At 41.8% G+C, this 26,483-nt stretch overlaps 1 protein-coding gene across 11 annotated transcripts in view; it reads right to left on the bottom strand.

The window, feature by feature from the left end:
• Positions 1–6,395: 6,395 nt before the first annotated feature.
• Positions 6,396–26,483, bottom strand: part of LOC147022350 (uncharacterized) — a 51,466-nt gene continuing 31,378 nt past the window's right edge. For 5 of the 11 annotated variants that reach the window (XM_085893148.1, XM_085893149.1, XM_085893147.1 and 2 more), the window contains 7 exons: positions 22,739–22,820; positions 13,678–14,082; positions 13,362–13,556; positions 11,507–11,537; positions 10,432–10,457; positions 7,043–7,089; positions 6,396–6,926 (listed from right to left, as the gene is read on the bottom strand). In XM_085893148.1, coding sequence (XP_085749274.1) covers positions 6,816–6,926; positions 7,043–7,089; positions 10,432–10,457; positions 11,507–11,537; positions 13,362–13,556; positions 13,678–13,798 — 531 coding nt within the window. In that variant the 5' untranslated portion in view covers positions 13,799–14,082; positions 22,739–22,820 and the 3' untranslated portion in view covers positions 6,396–6,815. Of the gene's footprint in view, positions 6,927–7,042; positions 7,090–10,431; positions 10,458–11,506; positions 11,538–13,361; positions 13,557–13,677; positions 14,083–15,290; positions 15,509–22,738; positions 22,821–26,483 lie in introns of those variants that run through there. The other 6 variants (XM_085893153.1, XM_085893152.1, XM_085893154.1 and 3 more) reach the window with 3 other exon arrangements.

Genomic DNA, 26,483 nt, shown 5'->3' with positions numbered 1-26,483 from the left:
TCCATACAAGCGATGAAAATGTGGGGGCCAGTACACACCCCTGATGAACTCCAGTAACAGCTGGAAATAAGACAGGGATGGAACGACCACACATCACAGCACTCTCAGTACCAGAGCCTAGCTCACAAATCAGATTGATCAGTTTTGGTGGCACCCCACGAAGACCAAGAATCCTCCAGAAGGCATCCCAATTCTCTGAATCAAATGCTTTGCAGAGATCAACATAGGGGGCAAGCAGCCCCTGCTGAAACTCTCGTCTGCGTTCGGTGAGGACCCGAGAGCAAGGATACGGTCAATCGTTGACCTCTTTGGTGTAAAGCCTGACTGCTCTGGATGTTGGTGCTCAAGCAAATGGTGGCGAACCCTATCAAGAATTATCTGAGCAAAGACCTTGCCCAACACTGGGCAGCGTCACCCCTCGGGAGTTGTTGCAGTCTTGGCGATCTCCCTTCCCTTTCCAGAGAGGGATAACAAGGCCCCTCTTCAGGTCAGTTGGGATGATGCCTGTGTTCCAGGCAGAGCACAGAACAGAATTTGGACATAGTTTGACATTTCGGGCGTCTCCATGAGGTGTTTTATATGATGGATCGGCATTCGCTAATCGCTTGCCAAGTCAGCCAGCCATTCAATATAATTTAAGTTTGGATAGTGGGGCAACTTAGCTCAATATAGCATAACGATTGTGCATTTTGTGAGGAAAGCACCAAATTTGGCACACGAGTGGCCGATCATATTATGAACAGATTTGGATATTGGGCCATCTCAAAATTGTTGATGTCAGTGGAAAATGGCTGCCACAGCCATCAGCGGCTGAATTTGAGATGGCCCAATATCCAAATCTGTTCATAATATGATAGGCTACTGGAGTGCCAAATTTGGTGCTTTCCTCACAAAATGCACAATCGTTATGCTAAGTTGCCCCACTAGAAGGATCAGATCACATGTTATGTGCCTGGTGTTGGCTTAATAGTTCGGGTGGTGGATTTGTGGTGTTGGCTTAATGGTTGGGGTGGTGGATTTGTGGTGTTGGTTTAATGGTTAGGGTGGTGGATATATGGTGTGGGCTTAATGGATAGGGTGGTGGATTTGTGGTGTTGGCTTAATGGTTAGGGTGGTGGATTTGTGGTGTTGGCTTAATGGTTGGGGTGGTGGATTTGTGGTGTTGGTTTAATGGTTAGGGTGGTGGATATATGGTGTGGGCTTAATGGATAGGGTGGTGGATTTGTGGTGTTGGCTTAATGGTTAGGGTGGTGGATTTGTGGTGTTGGCTTAATAGTTAGGTTGGTGGGTTTGGAATCCTAAGGTGTTGAGTTCAAATCCTAAGGTCTTGAATTCTGATCCTGTTTGGCTGTTGGATTAATACCAGGTGGGGTTGATTCAGCCCGTCATTCCTAATACCAAGCAAGGACAGGCACCATGACACACACACACACACGCACACGCACACGCACACGCACACGCACACACACACACCCCGATGAAGAGGAGATAATCATGAGAAAGGAGAGGAGATGAGGGCTAACGGTCCTGCAATACCTTGCACAGTTGGCCGGCCGCGCAACCCAGTACACTTTGGGGGATGCTTCGCTGAGCGATCCCACCTTGAGGGTCGGCACGATATCTCCTGCTTGGTTTCTGTGCCGGGTGCAGCACATGCACCGGTCCATGGAATAGGTGGAGCTGACAGACGGGAGGAAGGCGGTGGGAGGCGGGGCCAGCAAACGAGATTTAGCAGGTGGAGCCAGGTGGGTGGGTGGAGAAGTGGGGCAACAGGCGAATGTAGAGATCCCAGTTTTTGACGCAAGGCGAGCTTGCCCGAACGGCTTTGCGATCCGTCTTTTATAAGGTCCATGGTGTAGGGAGGTGGCGACAACCCGAAGCGATACGTCGTCACCCTAATCGGGCACTCCCATTAGACCCCAGCCACCGCGCGGTCCAGCCACCATGGCCGGAAGCGGTCTCATTTTATATCCAGCGAGACGTGGCTGAGCTGCGGAATTGTACCGCTCCGAACCCCACGATATGAATCACTTTTCACCGAACTCCCGGGCCGTGCTCCGGTGACTGGACGAGGGTTGTATCGGTCCCGCATGCCGGCTCGGGCACCCCTGGTGCTCCGCGGCTGGCACTGATCAATGCGCTTGTTCCGTCCGTACGCCATGCAGTCCAAGCAATCTGGGCCATATAGTATGCCTCTGCTTGGTGGTGGCCGCACCGAGGCGGAGGCGTGAGAAGATCCCCGCCGTCCGCGGGAGACATTGGTGGCCGCGGTGGTGAGTGAAGATCGAAGGTAAGACACCATTGTAAACCAACGCGCAGACCCAAACAAAGATGTGCACCATGCGCGTCCCGTTCAGTGCGAGGGTAATTATCATGGGGCTGCACCCGGGTTTGTTATTGTGCGTGTTGTTAGCACATAGCGGTGATCCTCACAGGCGGCCACCTGAGCGCGGGGCTGGCCCCGATCTGTGTCATGAATTGAAGGAAAGGATTGGATAGAAGGATTGAACAGGGCACGTCACGCGCGCCCTGTACATTGTCGTGATTTAGCGTATGATTCTATTGGCCTCCGCCAGACAGTATTCTTGGAGTGGAGGGTTTTTCATCATACTGCACGCGTCCTGTGCAGTCTGGTGGTGGAGGTTGCTGCTGTGGTTTTCACAGGCGGCCGTCTGGGTGTGGTGCCTGCTTGGATTTATTTCATGAATAAGAGGAAAGAGTTGGAATGAAGATTGAGATTGAATGGAATATGGAGATATAATTCGACCTAGCTGCAAGACCTACACAACGCACTTCATCCCGTTAACGAATTAGACATGAGGGGCAGGTCTAACTGCACATATACTAATGAAATAACTGTCTGCGGATCATTGTATGTTGGGTGCCATTGCCTTAGAGGCATGCGGTTTCCAGAACCGCAACAATATATATACATATATGTATATGGAAAATGTAGTGAGAGTGTGTGTGTGTGTGTGTGTGTGTGTGTGTGTGTGTGTGTGTGTGTGTGTGTGTGTGTTGTTCATAAAGCATAACATTTTCTCTCTGCTAACTCCCCTCACCCCACCTTTCCGTGTGTATGTATATCTATCTATCTATCTATCTATCTCTCTCTCTCTCTCTCTCTCTCTCTCTCTCTCTCTCTCTCTCTCTCTCTCTCTCTCTCTCTCTCTCTCTCTCTCTCTCTCTCTCTCTCTCTCTCTCTCTCTCTCTCTCTCTCTCTCTCTCTCTTCGTATTCCCATCAGCGAAGCGACAGATGGTATTTGCCGGGAAAGTAATCAGGCCAAGATTTTCTAGTAACAGACAAAACAGGTTTATTTTGTTTGTATCCGTTACCTGTTAAAGCGTTGGGTATGCTGGTTACGTGATGACTCAAATGACAAACAGAAGAGATGACTTGACCCAAGCGTTAAACGATTACTCATGACACGAGAAAAGTTTCCGTGTTAATTGAATTAGCCAATAAGGAAATGAAGTCCAATATTTTTTGAGTCAAAGCTCAAAACTCATCCTTCGTGAAGGTTTTGATCAATTTGATGTTATGATTTCAAGTTGGGTGCAAAGAGTCTAGAATGTTCCCTCCTGAGTATTTGTGGAATGGTACTCATTGCATACGGGGTCATCATCTGGATCTCAAGTTCAGCCAAACAATGACAACTAGAAAACATCTCGAAATGTAAAGCCCATCCGTGTCTGCTTTATACTCAAACTAAATTTAACCAAAACGACAGTTAAAAAACACAACATTGCACATTTTATTCATTTTGGGCTCTTCGTATTCTCATAATAAAGGCTTGTTCAAGATTTGATGACAAAAGCTCAAATAGTAAACATGTTACGGCCTGGACGGATGAACGGACAGACAGACAGACAGACATACAGACAGACAGACAGACAGACAGACGTGGAACTGTTGTTGAAAAAATCAAAAGTTCCAATAGATGTAAAGAAGCGGAGCGTGCTGTTCAAATTGAGATTTTATTACTTTTTCTCTCTCCCGGCCTTGAGTCCTGTTCGACTAAATACATCATGCTTAGTCTATTTCTTCAGGACCAGGACCCTCTAAAAGGTGTAACCATTGTCCCCTGTTTGGTGCCAGGGATGCGCTCTTCAGCCTGACGGAGTTGTTCGAGATGGCACAAGGAACATTGGCACGAAGTTATTTAAGTAACAGTTGGGAAGTCGTTTTTTTTTTTCGTGTAATAAAATTATCCAAGAAAGAGATTAATTCTAATATTGATTCAGTGAAACCTCAAAGCCAACCCATCCCGAAAGCCTCCATTAACCTCACGTTGATTCCAGGTCGGGAGAGGAGAGTCCCAAACATTCCCACAATGGTTTTACTGCAGATTTTGATGCATTTTGTTAAAATCGGAATAAATCAAGAACATGGTATTGATGCACGAACTGTTATCTTTTTTTACATTTTCTCTTTGTTTAAGGTGTGCATGTTTTTTGGGGGGCGGGGGGGGGGTCATCTACAAAATATGTACACAACTTTTTTTGGACCCTCACTCTACCTGATAGCAACAGCCAGCCATTCCAATTCGAGTTGTCACATCTAACATTTGTTACCTCCATCACCGAAGGTGAAGGAGGTTATGTTTTCACCCCTTTTTGTCTGTTTGTTTGATTGCTTGTGTGCAAGATATCTCAAAAAGTTGTGCACGGATCCGGAAGAAACTTTGTGCACACGTTGGGTGTGCGGCAAGGACGAATTGATTCGATTTTGTTGAAGATCTGATTCCGAATCTCGATACGAGAGTTATTTAATTACTCAAGTGATTCTTCACCCTTGAGCAATAGGGCCAAAAACGATATATAGCACGATATCTCAAAATTGTAGTGGGCACACTATGTTCTCGTGGATCAGGCATTGCATGGCAAAGGTATACACTCTACCAAGTGCCCTTCTAGTTATAGATCATTCCATTCCATTCCAACCATACTATGGACAGAGCATCGGTGCTGCCAAAGCAGTCTCCTGGGCTATTGGGCACAATCCTGAACAGGTCACCACTCCAACACAGGATACCCAAATGGCTCAATCATCCCAGCATGCTGGTACTGATTTTGCCAACCTTGGAAGGATGGCACGCTGAGTCAACCCCACCGAGTATTAATTCAACAGAAAGGAGAATTTGAACTCAGGGCTCTGGGATCCCGAGGATCCCAAACCTGCCACCCCAACCATTAAGCCAACACCAGGCATATTACAGATCATAGATTTCAGTAATGCAATCAAACTTTAGTAATGCATTCAGAAAGTAAAGTTTAATCTCAATGTTTACATGCTTTGTGTTGAGGAATGGATAATGCAAACTGAGACACTCACCTGGGTGATATTTTCACTCGCACCATTAACTTCCATTACCTCTTCCACTTTTTCATTATTTTCCCGATTCCCTCCTTTTTCCACATTCCTCTGGCACACCCCATTCCCTCTCTCACTATACAATTCCTCCCATACTTGTCTCCTCGAGAGGTGAAATGCCTTGGCACACGCTCTTCACTTCGTTTCGACCCAGTCGATGATCATTCTGTGGTTGAAGCCTTTGCTTTCGGATAAAAATCTCCGGATGTTTTCTTTATACCGTTTTGAGAACCCTGGAATTTTTGAACATTATGTATTCCAACGACATATTCATCGATATGAAAGAATCTCTCAAAAAATATTACGTTTTCACCTCTGTCTGTCTGTTTGTGAGTCGGATATCTGAAAAAGTTGCGAACGGATTCGGACTCAATTTAGTAGACAGGTTGAGTGTGTGACAAGGACGAAATGATTAGATTTTGGTGAAGATCCCGATCCGTATCCGAGAATTTTTTCAAGTGATTCTTAACCATTGAAAGATGGGGCCAAAAACGATATACCATACAGCATGATGTTTTAAAGAGTTGTGGACAATCCGTGACAAAAACCTGGTGGATGAGTTGGGGAGATGACAAAAACAAGCCCATTCGATTTTGGTCTGGATGCAGATCCGACCTATCAGTGGGATACAAAACGTAAACTTTTCAGCCTGTCGGAGGTATGCGTTCCACCGAGTAAAGCAATTGGGATGGCAGGATAGTCTATACTCTAGACTCTAGAGGTATGTGCACACACCTCTCAGCTGTCAGCCCGGCTTCGACGTCTGATGCACCGACAAACTCATATCCTGGTGTTCCGCAAGCAAGATGTGGGATCATAGTGCATGCTGTTCCTTGGATGGACGTTAAAGATCCCATGAAGTCGTTTGTGAAAAGTAGTTGAGATATCACAGGCACCCTCAATAATTTACAAATGCCCTAACGGATGAGAATACAAAGCTGAGCGCTACATTCGAACGCCAACCACGACGACTAGTAAAGCAATGTTCCGAACATTATAAATGGCACAAACACAGCCGTGAACTTTCCCTTTGCCAATGCAATATTTATTAATTATTTTGACAAATACATTTTAGCAACAATGTAAGATTACAGTATTCATGCTCTGAAATGTGCAAAAAAAAGCCTGATGCAATCATAACATAAATTATCCAACAACACTTTTACAAAGTTCACATATTTTGTATTGATTCGAACTGTTCAACAGTTATGAAAATCAAGCTATCATTTATATTTGACTGTTTAAGTTGGTTCTGTGCAGTCGTAGAGACAATAGCTATACTGTATGTCCCATTATATAGTTGGACCAACGGAAGTTTCATGTGGTTCAACTTGTGTATTCTTGCTTTGCCATCACTCATAATACTGTACACTGATCATCTCCACCAAGGTGATTGTTTTAACAAATGAGAGGTGCAAATGTGGAGCTTGAGAGGTTCCATTACTGGAATGCAGCATAGGTGGTGGAACTGATGCCGCATCCTTTTGAATCCCTGAGAGGTATCAATACGTTGGGGCTCTTGATATCCAAGATGGCATATTGTAAGTTATCCTTGAAGGTGGACGAGGAAATGGGACACCTTTATTTATTTCATGGATATCGATCAATGCTTCTTTACATCATCGACTATTTCAAAAGTTCAGTGAGCTTTTCTTGTAAAATCTTACCTCGGGATCTGGTCGTTGAGAGTATGCCATGGATGGACCAATAGGGGCTGGAAAAGAACAAAGGTTTGGCTCATGTTATTTTTTTTACACTTTGCACAAAGTATGAGTACAAACAAACAAACAATTCATTTGGAAGGATTGTGTAAATGTAAAATGTAAATTTTCATGAACACCATTGCAAAACAAATTTGTGTTCATGATGAAACCTGTTTTAAATTATTTTCTGACAAAACAACACACACAAACAAAACAAAACAACAAAACAACACACACAAACAAAACAAAACAACACATAAACAAAACAAAACACAAACAACAAAACACAGACAAAAAAAAAAAACACCAAACAAGGCAAAACACCACACAAACAGAACACAAACAAAACAACAAAACACAAACAAAACAACACACAGAATAAGACAACACAAACAAAACAACACAAACAATACAAACAAAAAAACACAAAACAACAAAACACAAACATAACACACAAAAATGACAAAACCCAAACAAAACACCACACAAACAGAACACAAACAAAACAACACACACACAAAATAACAAAACACAAACTAAACAACAAAACACAAACAAAATACACACAAAAATAACAAAACACAAACAAAATACACACAAAAAACAACACAAACAAAACAAAACAAAACACCAAACAAGCAGAACACAAACAAAACAACAAAGCACAAACAAAACAACACACAGAATAAGACAACACAAACAAAACAACACACACAATACAAACAAAACAACACAAAATAACAAAACACAAACATAACACACAAAAATGACAAAACCCAAACAAAACACCACACAAACAAAATACACACAAAATAACACAAAAATAACAAAACACAAACAAAATAACACACAAAAATAACAAAACACAAACAAAATACACACAAAAATAACAAAATACACACAAAACAAAACAACCCAACCAAAACAAAACAAAACACCAAACAAGACAAAACACCACACAAACAAAACAACAAACAAAACAACAAAATACAAACAAAACAACACACAGAATAAGACAACACAAACAAAACAACACACACAATACGAACAAAACAACACAAAATAACAACACACAAACATAACACACAAAAATGACAAAACCCAAACAAAACACCACACAAACAGAACACAAACAAAACAACACACACACACACACACACACACACACACACACACACACACACACACACACACACACACACACACACACACACACACACACACACACACACACACACACACACACACACACAAAACAACAAAACGCAAACAAAATACACACAAAATAACACAAAAATAACAAAACACAAACAAAATACACACAAAATAACACACAAAAATAACAAAACACAAAAAAGACAACACAAAAAAAAACAACAAAACACAAAAAAACACCACACACATAAAATAACACACATACACAAACACCACACAAAATAACAAAACACAAACAAAACAACAAAATGAAACACCAAATATGACAAAACACCACACAAAAGGAAAACAAAAAACAACAAAACACAAACAAAACAACACACATTAGAAAACACAAATAAAACAACACACACACAATAAGACAACACAAACAAAACAACACACACAATACAAGACAAACAAAACAACACAAAATAACAAAACCCAAACAAAACACCACACAAACAAAATAACACACAAACAGAACACAAACAAAACAACACACACAGACAGGAAACAAACAAAAAACCCACAAAATAACACACACAAAAATAACAAAACACAAAAAAGACAACACATAAAAAATTACAAAACACAATCAAAACATCACATACAATAAAACTCAAATAAAACAACGGACAAACAAAACACTACACAAACAAAATAACAACACACAAACAAGACAACACACAGATAGAACACAAACAAAAAACCCACCAAATAACACAAACAAAAATAACAAAACACAAACAAGACAACACACAAAAAATAACAAAACACAAACAAAACACCACACACATAAAATAACACACATACACAAACACCACACAAAATAACAAAACACAAACAAAACAACACGCAAACAAGACAACACACAGACAGAACACAAACAAAAAACCACAAAAGAACACAAACAAAAATAACAAAACACAAGCAAGACAACACACAAAAAATAACAAAACACACAAACAAAACACACAAACACAAACACCACACACATAAAATAACAAAACACAAGCAAGACAACACACAAAAAGTAACAAAACACAAACAAAACACACAAACAGAAACACAAAATAACAAAACACAAGCAAGACAACACACAAAAAATAACAAAATAACATAAACAAAAATAAAAAACAAACAAGACAACACACAAAAAATGACAAAACAATCAAAACACCACACACAATAAAACTCAAATAAAACAACACACAAACAAAACACCACACAAAATAACAAAACATAAATCAAACAATACACACACACACACACACAACAACAACAAAACACAAACAAAACAACATACACAAAACAACAAAACATAAACAAAACAAGTTTTTATTCCGAGTGGACAATGCTCAAACAAATTGTACTTTTACACACAAAACTTCAAATTTCTATCCACAATTCACAAACACTGGTTCTCCAACTCACTGATTCATCTGTGAAAAGTCCTTCTCTTGCAAAAACAAAACGATGGAATATTTCATAGTTTCACATGATTGCATGCAGGAAAGAGCGAGCTCATAGTCTCCAAAAATAATGACAATGATCATTTCTCAGGTCCCGTATCCCAAGGGTCTAGTTGTCGTCGCTGTTCCACATGGGATCTTTAACATTCACCAACTAATGCTAGCAGATGGGACGCCCAGTTTAACGTCCATCTGAGGGACGGCACACACATTGATGTCTCATCCTGACTGTGAAACACCAGGGTGACAGTTTGTTTTTTGTATACAACGTCAATGCTCATGGAAGAACAACAATTCAAACTCAGTTGATAGCTGAGCCAAAATTAAAACTCAAAATAGCTCAGAGGTGAGTGTGAGGGTCCCAGTGAGAAGGAAAGATTACTTTTTTTTTAATAAGAAAAACCTAGATGTGCAATGTTTTAAAACGACTCGTCGACTCAAATCCAAACAAACCACTGGAGCATATTGTGGACACCACAGTCGACTGCTCGACTTGCAGGTCCTCTCAATGAGAAATAGCACAATATTATGCCTGGTAGTTAACAACCTTTGGTACAAAGTTTTCGTGATTTGGGTCCAAGCTGTGTTTGTCAAAAGCGGATTGACATCCTTTGAAATGGTTATGAATTAATAACCCTTATTGTCCCAATACTATTGTACATAAATCAGTGTAAGACAATTCACCTTCATCAGGCATGGTGCTTGTATCCCTGTAAAGAAAATAAAAGGAAGCATAAGATCAGCAGTACTCATTGAATTTTATCATCTCAAAGAAGATTCCAAACACGACGTTTGTTGTAGTTTGATCCTGGGGAAATATTGGACTTAAACGAACCAACCATTTCCATTACTAGCAGAAGTGTTGCATTCAACAGAATGAAACTTTTTGAGATATCATGCAATATCATTTTTAGCCCCATCTCTCAATGCTGAAGAATAAGTTAAAAATCAAATAATTCTCGTATCCAGATCTAGATTCGGATCTTCACCAACATTTAACCAATTCTTCCTCGTGGCACTCTCAACTTGTCCACCAAGTTTCGTGTGAATCCATCCATAACCTTATGAGATATCATGCAATATCATTTTTGGCCCCATCTCTCAACGGTGAAGAATCATTTGAAAAATTCTCAGATCAGGATCTGGATTTGGATCTTCACCACAATTTAGCGTTGCCATCCTTGGCCGGTCACCTACACACACAAAAAATTTCAAAACGATTGCTCGAAAAAGTGGCCAAAAAAATCGTGTGACAGACAGACAAACAGACCGACAAACGCTCCAGACTTGGCCTCATAATTGGCAAAAAAAAAATTTTTTTTCGCAAAGTAATAACGCACATGACCAACCAAAATACTTGAAGAATCTTCGATTTTCGCAAATAAAAAACAGTTCAACTACAACAGTGGTGACGGAGGATGAAACTTCAAAGACGTAGGAAGTAGTAGGAATTGATATTTCCCTGAAAGTTGCGGCGTAGCTCATCGGATGATGGGAAGCACGTCGCAGGAAGTGAACTCCAAAGCAAGACAACACGAGGGAAGAAATAACTGTTTGCATTTCGTTCGACATTTTGAAACAGTAAAAGTGCGTCATGGGTGTGCAGATATGGCAACCGAGTGCTGCGTCCAAACACTCGTACGGAAGAAAGCAAGTTAGAAAAAGCAGCGGAACAGTTGCCATGAAAACATAGGAGGGTTTTAGGTTGAGATAATAGTTGTTCTCAGGTACAGCATGCAGTTACTGTGTAATCACCAACCTGTTGGCATTTGCTTTCATTGTTGATAATTCTGCATACAGTGAGAGGAAGGGAAGATGGTGGTGGTTAGAAAGATCAGGTTATGTAAAAATCGTTGGTGAAAGCTTGGAGGATCAATCATAAACATAACATGTGAATGTTTGCATTATGCAAGCTCCATCATCATAAGAACCTGATCCATTTCCATTTAAAGAATGATAGAATTTGTCTTCAATGCTCCAAGAAGACCATTTCACAACCCAAACACTTCAAAATGTCCCTCATCATGACTTAGTTCTTGATATTTCAACAAAACACCTTAACATTGTCATTTGGTCCCATTAGTGTTTCACAGTCATATAGTGGGATTTCAGGAACCTAGAATTTGCCATTTGTGAAAATGTTATTTTGGTGCAGATCTTCTCCATGGGTGTAATACATGTTTGCTCACTGAAAACTTGTCCATTTGTACTCGTTTTGACACAAACCTGAAACGTAATCATATTTCAGGTCGATCACCTCGATGCGACGTATGTCATGTGCGACATTGTAAAATAATTGGATCAGCATGATTGAAAACACCGTGGCAAAAATCTCCCACGATTTCTCACAAGGTCTGAGAGAAACCTGCTGAGAATCTTATGAGAAATTTATGGAACCACAACAAGTCTGAAATGGGGATAAGCAAAGATATAACATTCATTCCTCCACGTCCCACAACCTTCCCGTCTCCTGGCATTGGTTGGTGGACGTTAAAGATCCCAAGGCGTCCTTCGCGAGAAGTAGGCAAGCCATCACCAGCACCCTGAACAAATTCCAAAAATCCTGCCCTAACCTGCAGAAGTGCCCCCAGCCAATGATGATACCCTACAACTTTGTTATGATTACAAAATAAATAAATAAATAAATAATAATAATAATAATAATAGTAATAAAAACTAGAAAGGCACTCGGTAGAGCACATACCTCCGCCACGAGAACATATCGAGCCCAATACATTTTTGAGATATCGTGCTATATATTGTTTTTGGCTCCATCATTCAATGGTGAAGAATCACTTAAAAAATTATCTACTTCTCGTATCCAGATCCACATACGGATCTTCACCCATATTGAATCAGTTCTTCCTTGTCAAACACCCAACGTGTCCACCAAGTTTTATTTGAATCCGTCCACAACTTTTTGAGATGTCGTGCTATATATCATTTTTGGCCCTATCTCTCAATGGTGAAGGATCCCTTTGAAAATTCTAGAAGTCGGATCCGGATCCGGATCTTCACCAAAATCTAATCAGTTCGTCCTTGTCAAATCGACAAAATTTCATTCGGATCAGTCCACAACTTTTTGAGATATCCTGTACACAGACAGACAGACAAACAGACAGAGAGGGGTTGAAAACATAACCTCCTTCACCTTCGGTGGTGGAGGTAAGAGGGAGTACCATACTCTTTTGCAGAGCGTCGTTCCTGCCGAAGCACGAAGTTTTTTGGCCCAGAGTTAAAATCCTGGACAGGTCGCCACTCCAACACAGCAAACTCGATTGAGAGCTCAGGAATTTGTGATTTGGCCATGGTGCCAGCGATAGCTCACCTACTCCTCGCAAAAAAAAAACACCTTGAGAACTTTAACGTCCACCAACTAATGCTGGGAGATGGGACAACCAGTTTAACGTCAATCCGAGGAATGGCACACACACATTGATGAATCACTCTGCCCGTGGAACTCCAGGATGGGAGTTTATAGCTGGGTGTTTGGGTCATCTGAAATTCAAACCTAGGCTAGGGAGGTCAGATGGGAGTGTGCAAAACCTCTCGACTATCTTTCTAGCCCACGAATATTTATGACGACTAAAATTTCTGCAGTAAAATACTCTTACCTGTTTTTAGCTTTGTGGTCTTGTATACAAAGTACATGATAATGAATGCAAAGCAGAATATTAACGCCACTAAGCACAGGAAAAGCTCAAAGTATGGTGATCTGTTTGATCCGTGCAGGGACTCGGTGGAACAAATAGAGTGAGTGGTGGAGGAGCTCGGACTTGCGAGGGTTGGAGATGAGAAGCCATCTTGGCCTAGAGGGGACATTGAATTATGAGCACAAGACAGAGAATGGACGATCCAGATGGATTTGAGATTTGTGAACGTTTATGATTGAATTTAAAGGATGTTGTCAAATCGTTCATAGTAACCCACCTGTCTTTACTCTAAGGTTGAAGGTTTTATTGTATGCCTGCGGAGCATTTGCATCATCTTGCGGCTCCGGCTTCAGCTGACATTCGTACAATCCAGTATCATGTACAGTCACGTGATGCATCACCAAAGAGAAGTTTCTGGTTTGTTTCTTCCACCCTCATCCTATGTGACGCACTCCATCCGCCACAACCCCCAACGTACTCCTCAACCCCTTCCACACCATTGTCCCACTCTGGGACCCTTCACTCCAGCTCCTTGAGCTCAGCCCGAGAGACCACCCTACCACCTTCAGCTTGCCAGAGCTGTCAGAAATGGCACAAAGCAGCACAAGGGACGAGTTCTCCATCACAATCAGATCTTCGTGGTTCCTCGGGGAAACATCTGGACTCTCCATCGCCGCACAACCTGGAAAATAAGAAGAGAAGTTCATACTGTAGAACCTTGTCATTTCACTTTCCAACATTACATAATTATATAAACCACACTTCATCCTGCAGTCAGAGGAATGTATCGAATGTGATGAAAAAAACCATGAGAATGGTGCTACCCTTTTACACTGAGGTTCTCTGGAGCTCCTGACCAACGTATGACCATATCTGCTCGCACACAGGATTGGAGGCCAAATAAGGTCTGATAAAAATGGTGTTTAACAAGTGGAAAGGAAGCAAATTCAGAATAAAGGTGAAATGGAATACAGTAAGAAAATTCTGCAATTTGACAAAATATTAGGGGTGGTGTGGGGGGTTGGGTAGGGAGGAGGGGAGCGGTCTGGTGGAAAGAAATTCGAATTGCCCCAATTATGGAATCGTGAGAACGGGATAATAAATCTTTCCTTACATGAACTCAATCAAATAGACAAATTTTTTAAAAAGGTCTCGTTAACTTGATTGCTTCCTGCGTCACCCCCTGATAGGAAGTGACACTTAACCCCAAAAATCAGGCCAAGAGAGCTAATGTTTTGATAACACAATTGTGGTTATGGCAGTTAAATTCCTTGAGATGAGAAAGTAAATGTCCCCTCTAGGACTGATGAGCTTGCGTTGGAAGTCGAGAGGGGACAACAATGCAAAATGGTTTAAATCAATGTCAAATTGGAAATTAATTGAGAAATACCTCGGCTAATTTGATAATGATTGCACGTCGCTTTTACTCGGCATAAAAAAAAAAAAAACGAATGGAAGAGAGAAGAAAAATAATTAATATTGTTCCAGTAATCAAATGTGATCCGATTAAAATCTTTCTGATTAAATGAAAATCCATTCTCAAGTGTCATATTTAAGGAGAGATTGATATTAAAAGCTCTGTTTAAGAAGAGGGAAGCGACATTGCCAGGAATTCACTTCCGAATAAAAAAAAAAAATCTAAAGAATATGGAATGAGAATGAATGTGAGGAAGACCAATGGCAAGTATTCATATCAAACTACAACGATCGGATTGTTTCGGTACATTGGTAGCTTGGTGACCGAGGATGCTAAATGTAATAAAGAGATCAGAAAGAGAACTGGCATAGTCAAAATGAGCTTATGACAAAGAGCTTCAACAAACGGCACAAGGAGAAGTTGATGAAATCTTTGATATGCGGTGTGGTCATGTCAGGATCTGAGATGTGGACCTTGAGAAAGGAGGACCATCAAGAGACTGGAAGCTTTCAAAATGTGGGTGTGCCAAAGGTCGGAAAAGCTTGGATTGGTTTGACGATGAGATAAGGCAACAAGTTCTTGAGTTGGTGCAGGAGAAGAGGAGTTTCATTGAGACGATTAGGAAGAGACGGAAAAACCGGCTCGGTCACATTTCCAGAAAAGATGGATTACTCAAAGGATGTTCTTGGATCTAGGAGGGAAGGAAAGAAGTGGATAGGAAGAAAAAGAATGATGTTGCTGGATTGGATTTTTTCGATGGATTTCCTCCGCAACCGCTTATCCGATTGACACAAAATTTTCAACATAAGTGTGATTATTCATGTGGAATGCTTTAATGATAATTATGACGTCATAGGTCCCGTGATGTGACAACTATGTTGGAAAAAAGGAAAAACTTTGGACCTCTGTATTTCCGAAACTGCTCCGCGGGAAAGAATTGAAACTTGGCGCGTGTCATGTACTCTCTATGGGAAATAAGTGTGATGATTTTTTTTTTATGATGTCATCGGTGGCTTCGTTATGACATCATATTTACATACGTCAAACGCTTTATCTGATCAGTATGAAAAATTTTGAGGGTCATCTCGGGATAAATTGTGTTGGGGAAACAATTTGAAGACATCGTTGGTCACGTGGTTCGAAAGCCATATATATATATATATATATATATATATATATATATATATATATATATATATATATTTTTTTTATTAACATAAAAGCCTTTAAAAATCTTCTCCAGAACAGGTGGACAAATCGACGGGAAACTTTACACACGTGTGTCCCCATCCTGTGAGGATATCAGGTTGTTCACGAATAACTGATGGGTCACAAGGTCTGGCGGCCATATTGGATTGAACAATAATCTTTAAAAAAAAATTCTCTTCAACCAGCCGTTTCATTCATTGACGTGAAACTTCACAATTATGATCTCATCGTGATGGGAAATATCTGTTTTAAATTTCAACCTCATCGGTAGCATGGTCTGGCAGCCAGCATTATTGAATTTTATTAAATCTGGGTTCAGGGTTTTATATCCAACTTGGTACAAGTATGTATAATGATGTAACAATGTGGGCGGAGGCATATCTGGCGACATCACGACGTCGAACAGTGTCCTCCCTTCTAGTTTATAAAAAAACAAAACTTTTTCATTGAGAAATTCGGTATTTGGGATGTGCAGGATATGTTCTACTGCAATGGGCAATGTCCTTCATGCATTCTCATTGTTAAGCCATGGATTAAAAATTCATTCTCATTGTTTGATCATTGATTATTTATTAATTATCATTGTTAAGCTATGGATTATGAATTCATTGTCATTGCTAAGTCATTGATTAATAATCATTAAGCCATGGATTATTAATTCATTCTCATTGTTAAGTCATTGATTATTAATCATTTAGCCATGGATTATTAATTCATTCTCATTGTAAAACCATGGACAATTCATTCTCATTGTTTAATCATTGATTATTTATTATCATTGTTAAGCTATGGATTATTAATTCATTCTCATTGTTAAGTCATTGATTATTAATCATTAAGCCATGGATTATTAATTCATTCTCATTGTTAAGTCATTGATTATTAATCATTAAGCCATGGATTATTAATTCATTCTCATTGTTAAACCATGGATTAATAATTCATTCCCATTGTTAAACCATTGATTATTAATTCATTCTCATTGTTAAGGCATTGATTATTAATCATTAAGTCATGGATTATTAATTCATTCTCATTAAGTCATTGATTATTAATGATTAAGCCATGGATTATGAATTCATTCTCATTGTTAAACCATGGATTAATAATTCATTCTCATTGTTAAACCATGGATTATTAATTCATTCTCATTGTTAAGTCATTGATTATTAATGATTAAGCCATGGATTATTAATTAATTCTCATTGTTAAACTATGGATTAATAATTCATTATCATTGTTAAGTCATTGATTATATTAATCATTAAGCCATGGATTATTCATTCATTCTCATTGTTAAACCATGGATTAATAAATCACTCATTAAGTGATGGAATATTAATTCATTGTCATTGTTAAGCCATGGATTATTAACTAAATCTCATTGCCAAGTCATTGATTATTCATTCATTTTCATTGAAAAACCATGGATAATTAATTCATTCTCATTATGAAGTCATTGGTTATGAATTCATTCTCATTGTTAAACCGTAGATTGTCATTAAGTGATGGCATATTAATTCATTCTCATTGTTGAGCCATGGATTATTAATTCATTCTCATTGTTAAGCCATGGATTATTAATTGATTCTCATTGTTAAGTCATTAATTATTCGTTTCCAAGTGTCCTGTAGTGTTTTGATTATTCCAAAGTGAGACTGCAGTTGCCCGAAGGAGTTTGAAACTGTGAGTGTAAGTTAGTGGATTGCTCCCTCTATTACTTTCTCCAAATGAGAGAACAAAAAGCATTTACAGACTTCTTTTTTCAAGGTTTAATGTGAGGTCATGTTTTCTTTTTATACATTGATCTCAGGCTCAGTGGTTGAGCTTGTACTTAAATGATATGCAGGAAAAAGACAAAAGTAGAGATCAGTGACTATTTTAACGTGATTTACACGGTGATTAGTAAACAACGAGCAAATATAACCCGTCCCTTCGCCAACGGAAAAATTAAGGGTGCGGGGGGGGGGGGGAGGAAGAGGAGGGAGGGAAAGGATAGAGGAGGACGATAGGATGGAGTGAGGAGGGATGGAAGGGAGGGACAGAGGAGGGAGGAAGGAGAGGGAGAGAGGAAGGAGGGAGGGGAGGAAGAGAGGACATTGCGGAAGGATAGAGAAGAGTGATAAGAGGGAATGTGGACGGATGCAAGGGAGAGAGAGGGGAGGGGGTGAATAGGAGAGCGAGGGGGATTCAGACAAATGTGATGCTCAATTTAACGTCCATCCGAGAGATAGCACACACATTGATAAATCACTCGCATGTCAAACACCAGGATGACAGTTTATAGCTGGGTCATCCCTCTCTCTCTCCCTTTGCCCCTCCTCTCTCTCTCTCTCTCTCTCTCTCTCTCTCTCTCTCTCTCTCTCTCTCTCTCTCCCTCTCCTACCCCTCTCTCTCTCCCATCCCTCCCCTCTCTCCCCCCTTTGCCCCTCCTCTCTCTCTCTCGCTCTCTCTCCCATCCCTCCTCTCTCTCCCACCCCTCTCCCTCTCTCCTCTCTCTCCCACCCCTATCCCTCTCTCTCCCACACCAATCCCTCTCTCTCCCTCTCTCCCACAACTCTCTCCAATCCCTCTCCTCTCTCTCCCACCCCTCTCCCTCTCTCCTCTCTCCCACCCCTATCCCTCTCTCTCCCACACCAATCCCTCTCTCTCTGACAACTATCTCCCACCCCTCTCTCTCCCATCCCTCCCCCTCTCTCTCCCACCCCTCTCCCCATCTTCCCCTCTCTCTTCCACTCCTCTTTCTCTCTCTCTCCTTCTCTCCTCTCTCTCCCACCCCTCTCCCTCTCTCTCTCCCACACCAATCCCTTTCTCCCCCCACCCCTATCCCTCTCTCCCTCTCTCCCATCCCTCTCCCCCTATCCCTCTCTCCCATCCATCTCCCTCTCTCCCATCACTCTCCCTCTCTCTGTTAAGGGGACTGTTAAGGACTGACAGTTCAGTTTTGAATTTGGGGGGAGAAAGAGGGAAGGGGATGGAGAGAGAGGCAGAGGGATTGGAGAGAGGCAGAGGGGACAGAGGGAGAGGGGAGAAATAGGGGAGGGGAGAAAGAGGGGGAGATGGGTGGGGAAGAGAGGGAGGGAGAAGGAGTCAGGTGGGAGAGAGAGGGAAAGGGTGGGAGAGGAGTGGGAGAGAGAAGTAGAGGGGTGAGGAAGAGGGGTGGGAGAGAGAGGGAGAGGGGTGGGAGAGAGAGGGAGAGGGGTGGGAGAGAGAGGGAGAGGGGTGGGAGAGAGAGGGAGAGGGGTGGGAGAGAGAGGGAGAGGGGAGAGAGGGAGAGGGAGAGGGGAGAGGGATGGGAGAGAGGAAGAGGGGTGGAAGAGAGAGGGGAGGGCTGGGAGAGAGATGGAGAGAGATGGAGAGAGAGAGAGAGAGAGAGAGAGAGAGGGTGAGAGATGGAGAGAGATGGGGAGAGATGGAGAGAGAGAGAGGGTGAGAGATGGAGAGAGATGGTGAGAGATGGAGAGAGAGAGAGGGTGAGAGATGGAGAGAGATGGTGAGAGATGGAGAGAGATGGTGAGAGATTGTGGGAAAGGCAGAGGGAAAACAGATGGGAAGGGGTGCGAGAGGGGAGGAGAGTGGGGGAGGGGGGGGTATTCCAGCAGATGTGATGTCCAGTTTAGCAGCACACATTGATGAGTCATCCTGCCTGTAAAACACCGGGATGACAGTTTATAGCTGAGTCGGGATTCAAACCCAGGCTCGACAGCTTTGAGCGAGTGTGTTTACCTCTCGGCTGTCCTGCCATGATGTGAAGGAAACGTTTTATATTTTTACCTCCACCACCGAAGGTGAAGGAAGTTATGTTTCACCCCTTTCTTTCTGTTTGTCTTTGTGTGCAGGATATCTCAAAAAGTTGTGGACGGATCCGAATAAAATGTTGTGGACGGGTTGGGTGTGTGACAAGGACGAACTCATCAGATTTTGGTGAAGATCCGGATCCGGATCCGACTACTAGATTTTTATCGTGATTCTTCACCATTGATAGGGCCAAAAACGATATACATCATGATATCTCAAAAATGGATTGGGCCAGATATGTTCTCGTGGTTCAGGCATTACCTGGTGGAGTTATGCGCTCCACCGAGGCCCTTCCAACTTTATTTGTATTTATCTATGCCAAAGTGACCGCTGATTAATGTGACCTTTGCACGTCTCCAGTCGGTTCACTCCAAATCTGATTTGTACATGCTGCAGTCCCCTCAACAGTGGGGATGGGGTGGGGGAGCAGTGGGAGGGGGAGGAGTGGGAGAGAGAGAGAGGGGGAGAGTGATAGGAGAGAGAGAGAGGGATGGAGGAGGAATATAGGAGGAAGATAGGAGGAAGGATGGAGGAAGAGAGGAGGAAGGATGGAGGAAGAGAGGAGGGAGGATTGAGGGAGACAGGAGAGAGGACGGAGGGAAGGGGAAGGGAGAGAGAGGAGGGAGGGGAGGGAGGACAGAGGAGAGGGAAAGAGAGAGGAGAGAGAAAGAGCAGGGGACGGAGGGAAGAAGAGAGGAGGGAGGAGTGAGGGGAGCAAGGGTGGAGTTCGGAATGGGGGAAGAGTTCCATATAAAATGGGGTGGGAACATTTAAAACCCACGCGATCCACCTGGCAAAGGCCTGCCTGCATGCTCGCACATGCACAAATAGGAAAAAAAAAAACCCCAAAAATTTCTCGTATTTTTGAATATTGAAACTTGAGACCTTCCCGTGGGATTTGAGACTTCACTCAAGTGACTTATTGACAACTCTGTTGCAGAGTGATTCTCGTGATTGTCATCCCGCTTGGAGGGCAATGCACGCATTGCGTTCCTCCAAGCCCATCCCTCGGTGTACTGCAGTTAGAGCAGAGGGTGATAGGCTCTTGATAGAGAAGTCCGAAGTGAAAGCCCGCTGGGCCGGTTACTTTGAGTGGCTGTACCAGGCTGATCCACCAGTCGAGTCGAGTTGGATGTCAGGGGTGTTACTGTCCCTTTTGCTGACCCCCCCAATCAACTGTGATCCACGTTCATTTGTGGAAACAGGCTACAATGAACCGGTTCAAAAGGGATAAAGTTTCAGGGATCTGTGGCATCCAAGCTGAACTTCTCAAGGCTGGTGAAAATGCTGCACTCGTGTCATTGCATGCAGTTCTGTGCTCTGCCTGGAACACAGGCAACATCCAAACAGACTGTAAGAGGGGTCTTGTTATCCCTCTCTACAAAGGGAAGGGTAATTTCCAAGACTGCAACAACGACCGAGGGGTGGCGCTGCTCTCAGTGCTGGGCAAGGTCTTTGTTCGGATAATTCTTCATAAGGTTCACCACCATCTGCTTCAGCACCAGCCTCAAGAGCAGTCAGGCTTTACACCAAAGAGGTCAACGATTGACCGTATCCTTGCCCTTCGTGTCCTCACCGAACGCAGACGAGAGTTTCGGCAGGGGCTGCTTGCAGCCTATGTTGATCTCTGTAAAGCATTCGATTCAGTGAATCGGGATGTCCTCTGGAGGATTCTTTGTCTTCCTGGGGTACCACCAAAAATGATCAATCTGATGTCTGAACCTTCTCTGGTACTGAGAGTGCTGTGAGATGTGGTGGTTGCATCTCTGACTTATTTCCAATTGTTACTGGAGTTCGACAGGGGTATGTACTGGACCCCACCTTTTCAGTGCTTGTATGAAGTGGATTCTGGGGAAGATGTCGGAGAGATGAAGCTGCGGTGCATCATTTGGAAATGTCAAGATCTATGACCTTGATTACACAGATGATGCAGTCATCTTTGCGGAGACCCTCGATATCCTTGAAGGGGCCCTCGAGGCATTGAATGCGGAGCCGGAGCTGCTGAGATTACAGGTTTCCTGGGTCAAAACGAAGATCCAGACTTTCAATGACATCTTGGAAGTTGCTATCTTGTCTGTAGCTGTTTGTGGTGAGGATGTTGAGGTCACGGATAGATCGACTTTCCTTGGCAGTGGTAGTCATGTCTCTGCTGGCTATGAGCCAGAGGTCAATGGACATCTGGTTCGGGCCTGGTAGTCATGGATTCACTGGATCATTGGGTGTGGTGCTGCCGGTACCTGTGCGGGAGGACGAAAATCCGAGTGTTCAGGTCCTTGGTGCTTTCAGTCTTGCTCTATGGATGTGAGACTTGGACTCTGAGCAGGGATCTGAGATGGAGACAGAACTCCTTTGACACCAGGTCTCTTTGGAGAATCTTTGGCTATCGCTAGTCAGACATTGTGTCCAATGAGCGGTTGCTGAGAGGGACTCAGATGAGCTTTGTTACCTGTATAGTCCTTGAGCATCAATTGCGGCTGTATGGACATGTGGATCATTTTCCTGACGCTGATCCTGCTCACCAGATTCTCTCCTTGGGGGAGCTTTGTTAAAGGGAGGCAGCCAACGGGCTGAACATGGGTCTCATGTTTGCAGCAGATTGATCCACATCTCAAGGGGATGGGGACGGGCCAGGCATCTGCCTGGGGGATGGCCAGATGGATGCCCCTGGAGTACCGGAGGAAAGTGGACGCAGCGACGCGCTGCTCTGGCGCATGCTCCCATACTTGACCTGACCTGACCTGTTGCAGAATGACATCGGTTTAAGCTCCCAGGAGTGTCAAAGTGAATTGTGGTTCTAATAAGAATAGTGAAGCAGTCAATAGTCAGGTTACACATTCTGTTTTATGTTAATTTATGATGTAACGCATCTCCAGCCCCTCCACGAGTAATTGTGGTTGAAATGCAATTGCTGTACCGTACAGACTTGTCCCAAGTGCCTTCAAAGTTGATAAAAGTGCAAGAAGGATGAAGCTCGTCATTTTCTTTTCCACTTCACTCTAAATAAAAACAAAACACGAGACCCATTAAATTTTTCAAACAAGAAAACAAAAATACAAAAACCTTTCTCACACACACGAAAACTTGTAGGGAACATCCAGATTAAAAAAAGGAAGGCAACACCAAAGAGTATCGCCGCACAGTAGGCAAGGCCCAACAACCTTCCGTTTCTGTGTGTGGTCTATTGTCCGTCCCTCCAACTTTAATGACTCAAACTGTGATGCCCTTTCTCATATCCAAAGTGTCGGCTCTTTCAAGAGCAGTCTCTCTCCATCGAGTGCAGCCTGTGGCTGCTGGTTGCATCATTGGTTGGGAAGCGGCTATGTCACTGATGCAGTGCCCCCTTACCAGTGCACTGGTACACATTTTGCTGACCTCGGAAGGATGACAGGCTCAGTCAACCTCCTGGTGTATTAATTCAGTGGCCCAACGGGGCTTGAACTCAGGAACCGAGGATCCCAAATCGCCACCCTAACCACGAAGCCAACACCAGGCTGATATAAGAGCAGCAACATAACATGAATGAGAGAAGAGAGAAAGTTTATACTGGGTAAAAAGATCATGGCTAGTGTTGGAGGGTGACATGACATGGTAGCGCACTGTTACGTTGAAGCCATCGAGGGAAGAGTGGGATTGCACTGGATCAGCAATATGTTTCCACAAGTGGGAGAAAATAGGAACAAAGGAATGGAGGTGAGCAGATAGTTTGGATTTTTGGAGTTTAACAAGAATGATGTCAATTAAAAGCTCGATGTTGTGGTATTTGTATATAAGCATTAGTAAATGCCTTTAAATGAAGGATTTAAATTGACTGTTACATGTTATAATTTTTCTGCAGCATGGATCAGTGAATTGTATGATAAAATGCTTGATGTAATGAGATAATTTTGGCTGTAGATGGCAGGATTGTAATGTAAACTGCTGAGTGAGATTTGTGAAGATGCTGGATTGTTGGATGCTGGAAGATGCTGGATGCTGGATTTGTGAAGATGCTCAGACGAAACTTCCAGGATGGACAAGAATCACATTTTCTGGAAGGCATGGGATCATTCTGCGTCACTATATAAACCCGCGAGAAGGAAGGTGTAGAGAGACAGGAGACGTGCGACGAGACGTGCGCATCGTTCGTCCCTTGCTCGATTTAACTCTGATGAGTGAATGAGGTGTTAATGTACAGAGTGGTCGGTAAAGCGTGGAGACGATTATAATCATGTTGACTAAAACTCATTAAGATTGTGTATCAGGTTTTACCACCGTTTAACCAGTGTCGATTGCACCATCCTACCTAACATGTCACATTAATTATTCGTGCCTGTTGTTTGTGTCCTTTATGACATCCATAAAAACATTAAGTTTCCTGTTTGGAATGATTTCTTTCGACCAGGCAGGTAGACAGAGTAAAAATATCTCCCTCCTCTCTGTGCATGTGCAATCAAGACAAATTCAGAGCCAAAGTAATGTTTAACAGCAGATTTGTCTTCTGATTCATGTTCCGATTAGTGTTCAAATATAACATTCAATTTAATCAAAATATAGACCGATTACTGCATTGTCGTCCCAAGAAGAAAGCCAGACATAACAGTACACACACACACACACACACACACACACACACACACACACACACACACACACACACACACACACACACACACACACACACACACACACACACACACACACACACACACACACACACACACACACACACACACACACACATTATGTACTGGTAAGTATTTACAAAAGTTATTTTATTTGAAGTTATAACCTTCACTTGTAAGCAATTGAATGATTTCTCAACTGCCGGGATCATCAGCCGGGCACCGTTTTTCATCGAGGTTTCGATCCTTTCAGGCCAGAACCTCTCCAAACGGCGGGTTCACAACCCCGGTCACCGGTCCACATCAGTAGATTACTCAACATCAATGGACCTACAACCTCAAAGTTGTGTCCTGACAGTCAGTCAACACAGCAATGTAATGTCCTTATTAAAACTTATTTAATTAATTATTTTGTTGAAAGTAGTACTACATATTAATAAGTTTAATCATATGTACATAACTTTATATGATAATATAGTGATAAACACTTTACCTGATAGACGTTTCCATGACACAGCACCTCCATCGAACCATAGACTCAAACTGTCATTCAAATCTTCAAACTGTCATTAATAACCGATTTTAATATGCTGCACTGCGTATCCTCGCAACCACCAATAAATTATTTTAATTCTTATTTATAATGTATTTTAGAAATAACATTTATTTATTTGATTTTTATATAAATACCTCCATTATATTATACCATCTATAAATATATACATTTTAAATCAATGATATTAATTAAAGAATTGACCTCACTAAAATAATCAATTTATTGTTATTATATCAAATGCAATGCAATAGGAACTTGTTTCCACGAAAACCAACCAAACCTAAATAAAAGGCGACGTTGGAGTCGAAAGACATTCTAACAAGACCTGATCAAACAATCAGCCAAATGTCCTCTGTTTAACATGATGGAAAAAAATCTTCTGAGTACATTCCACAAAATCATCCTTTACTGAACAAATTCTTTCAAATATAAGTAACTGAGATGAAAAGACATTGTAACCCATTTTAATTGGTACATTACTACCTGGAAAAGTGTACAAGACTTCAGGGAAACTGAAATCATCAACTTTATGATATACACTCGTACTCAAAGCCATTCTGTCCAACTCTAACCAATACATCCAGATATGCAGCAACTGTACAATCATTACCACTCCTGTTTGTATTCTGGCTATCTGGATCAATCTTATGAAGCTGCCTATCAAAAAAATTATAGTTATCCACACAAATATCATCGATATAACGACATGTATGAGATAATTTTTGAGCTAATCCTAATTTTTTTCTACTTTATCAGTTTCTGTATAAATGAAAATTCACAGAAAATAAGAAAAATATCCGCTAGTGGGTGGCTGCAATTCTCACCCATGGGAATACCTGGAACCTGTTGAAACATTATCCTACAAAAAGATACAAAAGTATTGAATACAATGAAATTAACAGCATCCTTAAACTTCTGCTCATCAAAACAATGAAAACTTGAGTATTTATTTTTTAGAAAAGAATGCTCCAACAAACCTGACACATAAAAACTTATTTAAAGAGTTAAAAACCTTGTCAATCACTTTGAAGAGTGAATCCCTCACTAGTACTAAATCCAAATTTGTATGAAAAGTTGAAAAATCAAAAACTTCAACTGACTTGATATTGAGGCATCAAATTCTATCTTAGAACTCTAAAGAAGAATTAATGCTCCAGAAAGTGTTCATACCAGAATTATTCTCAATTACTAAACAATATTTCCTGAACTGTTCCCTAACAACTTGTAAGCCTGATTTAACTATAACTGAAAACTGTTTGGTGGAACACTGCCTGGTACCCGCTATAAACCTATACTTGTGTGGGTTCTAATGAAGCTTCGGGATCCAGAACAGTCGAGGAATACAAAGATTTACCTCTTTACAGAAAATACCGAAATTATTAACGAAAACTTCCTGATGCTCAGAGATAATATCTTGGAATGACTTATGACAAGGAACATATGTGCTATTTCCTATACCAGTGAAAGTAACCGTATCAATGCCTAACTCTCTTAAAAAAAAC

The sequence above is a fragment of the Eptatretus burgeri genome, chromosome 8 (genome assembly GCF_056783735.1).
Source record: "Eptatretus burgeri isolate ZD-2024b chromosome 8, Ebu_testis_v1, whole genome shotgun sequence".
NCBI lineage: Eukaryota > Metazoa > Chordata > Myxini > Myxiniformes > Myxinidae > Eptatretus > Eptatretus burgeri.
The sequence above is the reverse complement of the archived record's forward strand: the minus strand, read 5'-3'. Positions and strand labels throughout refer to the sequence as shown.